Genomic DNA, 7483 nt, shown 5'->3' with positions numbered 1-7483 from the left:
TGAATTCAATACTATGACAAATTACATATTTTACTGATAAACAATATTGCAGGATTACAGTACAGAATACCAATTTCTCTCTATCATATTAAAATTGTTTTCAGTAATTGTATTCTTTCCATTATATCTACTGTTACAAAACAAGAAAAGGGGAGAAGGGGCAGGTGGAGAAAAGGAAGGGGAAATATTGTATTTGTCTATCGCATTGCCACAGAAAAATTTTGCTACAGAAAAGTTTAACAATCAAGTTTTTTTTTTTACCCCCAATGGAAATCTAGCTCTAAAACAACCAAAGTACAATTGAGCTCAGCACTAATTGAGGAACTTTTGCACTCAGTTTTTGGCTGAATTTTGAATAGTCTCCAAAAGATGCTCAATTCTATACTTCATAACAGGCTGGCCTGCTCTCGTCTTCTTGAACATCTTCTCTCTTGCAGCCTTCCTCCGAGCTTCAGCCTTTTCTCTCTCTTCCTTCTTTGCTTGAAGAACTGCCTGCATCTCAATCCTTTCCTTCTCTTTCTTTTCATGCTTCTTATCATACATTTCTTTCAAACTGGGTATACCAGGATTCTTCTTGTTCTGTTTGTTCAAACCCATACTGCTTCCATCTTCAGTTTCATTCTCATCCTGCAACAAACACCAGAATGGTATGTGACTTAAGCTTCCAAACTCCACATGCAACTACAAATCTATATGGATGCGATGGGTTTGGGGTTGGGGTTTTGACTTCTGAGTGGTATAAACTTAAAACACCACCAAGCATTTTTTCTATTTCAAAATCAGTGCTTTAAATAAATGATCCAAACAATGTAATGATAATTAGGACTTCAAACTAGGAACTAATACTCCAAATTGAAATCCACATACTACCTAAAAAGATTTTTTTTTTTTTTTTTTTTTAAATTTTTATTTAAAAAAAAAAAAATAATTTTATAGGACATGAGTAATGAATTGTATTTCAGAAATAGTGATACAATTGTTTATGGTAAAACTTGTGGTATTTGACATTTTTATTTAGTTCTAAACCTATTTTTAGAGAGAAACCAACAAAACAATCTAACATTCAGATGAAGTAGATGTCATATCAAACCTCAACGGATCTTATAGCTGAGGAAATATCATGTTGCTGACTTTGTTGCTTTAGCAACTTCTTATACTTCTTCACATGCTTTGCATTCTTATAAAACTCCTTTTGCTTCTCTGAAAGAAATGAAACAGGAACCTGTCAGTTAAAATACCACAGTATGACAAAGCAAAATTTATAATCACTGACATCTTTCCATTCTCTTTCAGAAAAGAATATTTTTTTCTCCACTTCATTCTTGGAAAGAACAAGATGAAACAAATTCTTAATCATTATCACTTCTTTTATATTTGAGATTAGTATCATTTTTTGCTCTTTCACCCATCTAGGAAACAAACAGAGGATAATGGATCATTATCCTCGACGGACAGCAGGTGCTATGCCCCCAAGTTGCACGGTAATAAAGGGGTCCATTCAGCAAACAAGTTCAATCAGTGGCTTTTATATACATCAAAGTTCAGGTAGCTCTGGTTAAAAAATGGCTCTCTGCTCTGCCAACTCATTTTCCTTGCCCTAATCCTTGAAAACAATTGTTATCACCATCTTTGAAAATGATGTTCTCGTTGCTCATTTCACAACATAATTCTATTTTTGTAAAAATTAAATATATTATTAGCTAAGAAGCATGGGTACACATATGACATGGCGACACAACAATTTTTGTAGCTCTTACCTAGGAAGCATGGGTACACACCCCAAATATAGTGTCGGTGCTTCCTAAATTATTAGCTGGAATATACCTACATTTCTCTCAAAAGGAATTCAAGAACATCCACAGTCTCCCTCGTCCTAGTGTACAACTCACATGGTTTGTAAGTTATTGACCGTATGAGAACACAGTGAATAACTAACACATCATATCTCATGTTTATGGGGGGTCCTAACCGATTCGAACTACAAAGTACAAACAATGCAGTTCAGCTCACTTAATATGAATCAAAGAGGAACATCATTTAAAAAAGGCTAAACAGAAAACCCTTTTTCAAACTGAAGTAGTGAACTGGAGACTGAAAGTTTATGACACCAAGTCGGTCAATAAGAATTTGGTATTTAGTTTTTAAAACTATAATTTCCTTTCAAAATTCATTCAGGCAAAAGACCAGAATTACAGAAGCATTGTACAACTAGAAAAGTCTAAAGTTTGCATCCCCACCCCACCAGGCTGGAATACCAAAAAAAATATTTCTCATTCCACAAATACTAATCCTGACCAATTCATACAATGCACTATGCTGTTCAGCTCACTTTTTTATAATTTGATAGTTGGGGGTGGGGGGATTTGAACCCCATACTTCTCCATTGGAAACACCAGGAGGTGCCAATTGAGCTATAAGGCTCTTGACGCAGTTCAGCTCTTTAATACAAAACAAAGAGGAACATCATCTATTCATCTAAACTAAGCTAACCAGCAAACCCTTTTTCAAAGTGAACCGGACTCTGCAAGATTAGGACAAAGTTGGTCAATAACAATTTTGTATAGTTTCTAAAACTGAAATTGCCTTTCAAAATTCATCCAGTCGAAAAACCATATAGAATCACACAAGCATTCTACAGCTTGAAAAGCCTAAAGCTTTCATCCCCACTAGGCTGAAATACCGTAAAAATAAAAAAAATTCTAATTCCACAAATACTAGTACATATAAAACATTAGATATTGGAATTCTAGAAAGTTACTATTATTTCCATATAGCTCAAAATTCTTTTATTTCCTTTTCCTGCATTTTCTCTGCAACCAACCAGAAATTTAGCTCTAAACCAAACAGTCTCAGCTCTCAAGTCCCACTACCTCATACCTATCAAACAGAACTAACAAAATAACCCAAAAAATAAATCAAATTGAAATAAATAATCCAATAACTAAAAAACACAAATTGTCAAAGACTCAAAACAACAAAACCTTCATAAAAGAAAAAAAGACTGAAACTTTATCAAAATAAATGAAAAAAAAAAAAAAAAACGTACTTATGAGAGATGGGTTATAAAAATCTCCTTTTGTTTTGGCATTAGCGAATGCCTCGAGCGAAAGGCCACCCCCACCTAACCTCTTCTTCTTCTTCATGTTGTTGTTGTTGTTCATTTTTATCGAATTTGAGCCATTGTTTTTCCCCCTGTTTTCCTCGTCTCGTGGTTTCTGATGCTTCATTGTTGCAAAGGGGTTGGAATTCGAGCTAAATGGAAGAGGAAATTTTGCGAATCACAGAGAATTGGAATTAGGGCAAAAGAGGGAAAAAAAAAAAAAAATTGAACGAAGTTGGAAGTTGGAAGTTGAAACCCTAATTTGCAATTTTCTGAGTGTTGGGAAGAGATTCTGTACTTTTCAGGTTGGTTTGGAAGCTGGGTCTGGGTAATAAAAGTTGAACACGTGGTAATGGGATTTTAAGTTTAAATATGATTTTTTTTTAAAAAAAAAGAAAGAAATATGATTAATTTTAGGGCTACATCTTTTACCACACACATTTTTACAATTATTAATCCTTGTCATAAAAGAATATGATCTTAGATTTTTTCTTGATAAGGTTTTTTTTTTTTTTTTTTTTTTTTTTTTTTTTTTTAATTTACTAGAAAAGAAATAAAATATATATACTAGCTGATAACTTAGCAATAAGGTAAATTTTTACAATTATTACCCTCTAAGCACGCACTCACGCACATGCTTAGAGGCTCTTCTATTTTTTTGATAAAGGTTAATAATTTGCATTTATTATAAATTGGGATTACTGCATTTTTCAATCACAAAAATTCATAGGAGTATGATGAGTGTTGTGGGGACACGTTTTGAAGTCCAAACCTAAAATAAAGGGATATAAACCTAGTGAGCCCAACATAATAAATTTGTAGAGAGTAAGTTGGAAAACTAGGTTCTAATGAAATAGACAATGGATAGAATATGTTTGAAAGATAATCAAACAAAAACCAGAAGGATTGACCTAAATAAATTCACTCTCGACCTGGTCCGAGGAGGTAAGTTCTAGTGTATATTAATTGGAAACAGTTACAAATACGATTTTGCTTGCTAGGATTTTGTTGGCAACAGTTTTTCCTTAGATATTGTCTAACTTCCACTCTTCCAGTACGTTCATGATGCACGTCCTTCTCAGCGAAACTTCCTAGAAGGTCACTTTGAGTAATAGAATATACATTTGACCTGTGCTTTGTTTATCCGAGGAGACACTCCTCCTCGGACCACCTTTCCTAACCTTTCTACTTACATGTTACTTATGGGACTTTGAACTTAACATCCTCACTATTGTTTATTCATCTTCAGACCAATCAACGTCCTCGGCTAAAATCCAAGGCCCAATATACAATTTTTGGCCCTTATTCCTACAATAACTCCTCAAAATTCTGAGTTTTTCCCTTTTATCCGAGGAGAAGAATTGGAATTTTGATTTCTTAAGAGTTAAAATTACCAATTCCTATGATTTACACACGTGGGAGCACTGTCAGGTGCTTCTTATAATTGTTGCTAACGCCTTGAAACCCATGACGCGTCATTAATTGCTCTAGGTGGCACTTTGTTCCCCGCATCCAATGGTGAGGAGCAGATCCTATGGTGGACATTTTTCTTCAAATTTTGAGTGGGATAACTCCTACTTAATCTTACCTCCTATATAAGGTGCATGAAGGGCTCACTTTTTCTCACTTTACAAAAATTTTCAAACTCTCAAGAGCTCTCAACCTTTCAAAAACTCTCAATCTTTCAAGGACTTCCTATAGCGTCACTTGTTCACTTTCCATAAGTTTTTATTCTTTATTTCTTCTAGGTTATTTTCTCCTTGGTCAATCTCCTTGGCCTTCCATTCTTTGTCTCATCCATTTCCCTTTAGATTAGCCAGATGGTAGGTTTAAGCACCTAGTAGATTCTGATGCTGGTATGGAAGGTTTAGGGCCAAGTACCACATTCAGTAAGGAGTAACCCTGCAATACTGTGCTCCAGAATAAATAGTCACAAACAGGGAGGAAAGGGAGGTAGTCATCTCTATGATCGCTTTCATAAAAGGAGGGATGATAATCCCTATGGGCAGGGTGACCCAAGACTATCTAATCAATCATAGGTTGACTCCCCACCAGTGCGCCCCTAACTTATTTAGGATCTTAGGTAGCGTAGACGCTCTCAATGAGCAAATGGGCTTGGGGCTCATGTGGTTTGATGTAGTTCATATGTACGAGTGCTACAAACTTACCAGCGCGGGATATTATCTCAAGTCTCGGTCTGACATCGTTAGACTAATATCCTGCATTCCTAAGTCTAACAAAGGCATGAAGGATGACTACCTGATTGTCTCCGAGGAGTGGCATGACGGTCTTCATTGCCTAACTCGGGTGGGAGAGCCAGGTGGGATACCTTAGGATTAGTCCCTTTGGCAGGGGATTTAGCCCTTTTAGTTTTATCCCTTTTCATTTTTAACACTTCATCTTCTTCTAATGATAATTTTCATTGGTCTGATTATGATTTCCTCCTAGGATGTTTTTGCAGATAAAAGACACGTCACTCCAAGACTCAAACTGGTCAACGGCTCTCAACTATTTGCTGAGGTCCGAGGTCTTTGTAAGTGAGAATAGGCAGTTGTCAGCCCCTCACTTAGTACTTAACTGCGAGCCCTTGTCAAGAATCTTCTAGGAGGCGAGTCAGGCGATAAGAGCTGGTGACTCCTGATTGGCCCGTATAGACGTCTTCGTGCCTGGATTTTTAGCTCGGAGAGATCTTCCACCTGTTGTATTGCCACTTCAACAAGTTTTGCCTGAGGCAACAGTAGCACCAAGGGAGGAGATTGCCTCTTTACGTCTAACACTTGAGGACGAGATAGACAAATTTCATTTTGAGGAAGAGGAAGCTCAAGAGGCTCAGATAGTTCACATCTCGGACGCTGAGGATGAGCCTGACAAGCACTCAGGTGTTCACGCCCCAACTTTGGTAATTGCTCGTCCAGACAGTACCTTCGAAGAAGAGGAAGATGAGATGGCACTGAACCGGGGGAATAAAAGCCTAAGAGACCTCATAGCTCAAAATTCTTTTATTTCCTTTTCCTGCATTTTCTCATCAACCAACCAGAAATTTAGCTCTAAACCAAACAGTCTCAGCTTTCAAGTCCCACTACCTCATACCCATCAAACAGAACTAACAAAATAACCCAAAAAATAAATCAAATTGAAATAAATAACCCAATAACTAAAAAACACAAATTGTCAAAGACTCAAACAACAAAAACCTTCAAAAAAGAAAAAAAGACTGAAACTTTATCAAAATAAATGAAAAAAAAAAGTACTTATGATAGATAGGTTGTAAAAATCTCCTTTTGTTTTGGCATTAGCGAATGCCTCGAGCGAAAGGCCACCCCCACCTAATCTCTTCTTCTTCTTCATGTTGTTGTTCATTTTTATCGAATTTGAGCCATTGTTTTCCCCCCTGTTTTCCTCGTCTCGTGGTTTCTGATGCTTCATTGTTGCAAAGGGGTTGGAATTCAAGCTAAATGGAAGAGGAAATTTTGCGAATCACAGAGAATTTGAATTAGGGCAAAAGAGGAAAAGAAAAAAGAAAAAAAGGGAACGAAATTGAAAGTTGAAACCCTAATTTGCAATTTTCTGAGTGTTGGGAAGAGATTCTGTACTTTTTAGGTTGGTTTGGAAGCTGGGTCGGGGTAATAAAAGTTGAACATGTGGTAATGGGATTTTAAGTTTAAATATGATTTTTTTTTTAAGAAAGAAATATGATTAATTTTAGGACTACATCTTTTACCACACACATTTTTACAATTATTAATCCTTGTCATAAAAGAATATGATCTTAGATTTTTTCTTGATAAGGTTTTTTATTTTATTTTTTTTTTACTAGAAAAAAAAAATAAAATATATATACTAGTTGATAACTTAGCAATAAGGTAAATTTTTACAATTACTAGCCTCTAAGCACACACTCACGCACATGCTTAGAGGCTCTTCTATTTTTTTGATAAAGGTTAATGATTTGCATTTATTATAAATTGGGATTACTACATTTTTCAATCACAAAAATTCATAGGAGTATGATGAGTGTTGTGGGGACACATTTTGAAGTCCAAACCCAAAATATAAAGGGATATAAACCTAGTGAGCCCAACACAATAAATTTGTAGAGAGTAAGTTGGAGAACTAGGTCCTAATGAGTTAAACAATGGATAGAATATGTTTGAAAGATAATCAAACAAAAACCAAAAGGATTGACCTAAATAAATTCACTCTCGGCCCGGTCCGAGGAGGTAAGTTCTAGTGTATATTAATTGGAAACAGTTACAAATACAATTTTGCTTGCTAGGATTTTGTTGCAACAGCTTTTTCTTAGATATTTCCTAACTTCCACTCTTCCAGTACGTTCATGATGTACGTCTCTCTCAGTAAAACTTCCTAGAAGGCCACTTTGAG

The 7483-nt window shown here is 35.7% G+C and overlaps 1 protein-coding gene across 2 annotated transcripts; it reads right to left on the bottom strand.

The window, feature by feature from the left end:
- Nucleotides 1–6541, bottom strand: LOC126709606 (protein PXR1). Of its 2 annotated transcripts, none has more exons than XM_050409906.1 (3): nt 6352–6541; nt 1091–1200; nt 1–627 (listed from the first exon to the last, which is right to left on the bottom strand). In XM_050409906.1, exons 1-3 carry the CDS (start codon nt 6524–6526, stop codon nt 334–336), a joined length of 579 nt encoding a protein of 192 aa, XP_050265863.1. In that variant the 5' UTR covers nt 6527–6541; the 3' UTR covers nt 1–333. The 2 variants fall into 2 exon arrangements, with proteins under 2 accessions (XP_050265863.1, XP_050265862.1); XM_050409905.1 differs by lacking the exon at nt 6352–6541 and adding an exon at nt 3047–3415.
- Between the last annotated feature and the right edge of the window lie 942 nt (nt 6542–7483).

The sequence above is a fragment of the Quercus robur genome, chromosome 12 (assembly GCF_932294415.1).
Source record: "Quercus robur chromosome 12, dhQueRobu3.1, whole genome shotgun sequence".
NCBI classification, from domain to species: Eukaryota; Viridiplantae; Streptophyta; class Magnoliopsida; order Fagales; family Fagaceae; genus Quercus; species Quercus robur.
The sequence above is the reverse complement of the archived record's forward strand: the minus strand, read 5'-3'. Positions and strand labels throughout refer to the sequence as shown.

What these genes read in the sequence shown, in the direction of transcription:
- LOC126709606 (XM_050409905.1), bottom strand. Translation starts at nt 3,227, where the DNA reads ATGAAGCATCAGAAACCACGAGACGAGGAAAACAGGGGGAAAAACAAT. An exon ending in TTATAACCCATCTCTCATAA is followed by an intron (nt 1,201 to 3,046) that starts GTACGTTTTTTT and finishes CATTTCTTTCAG; the next exon opens with AGAAGCAAAAGGAGTTTTAT. An exon ending in CAGCTATAAGATCCGTTGAG is followed by an intron (nt 628 to 1,090) that starts GTTTGATATGAC and finishes TGTTTGTTGCAG; the next exon opens with GATGAGAATGAAACTGAAGA.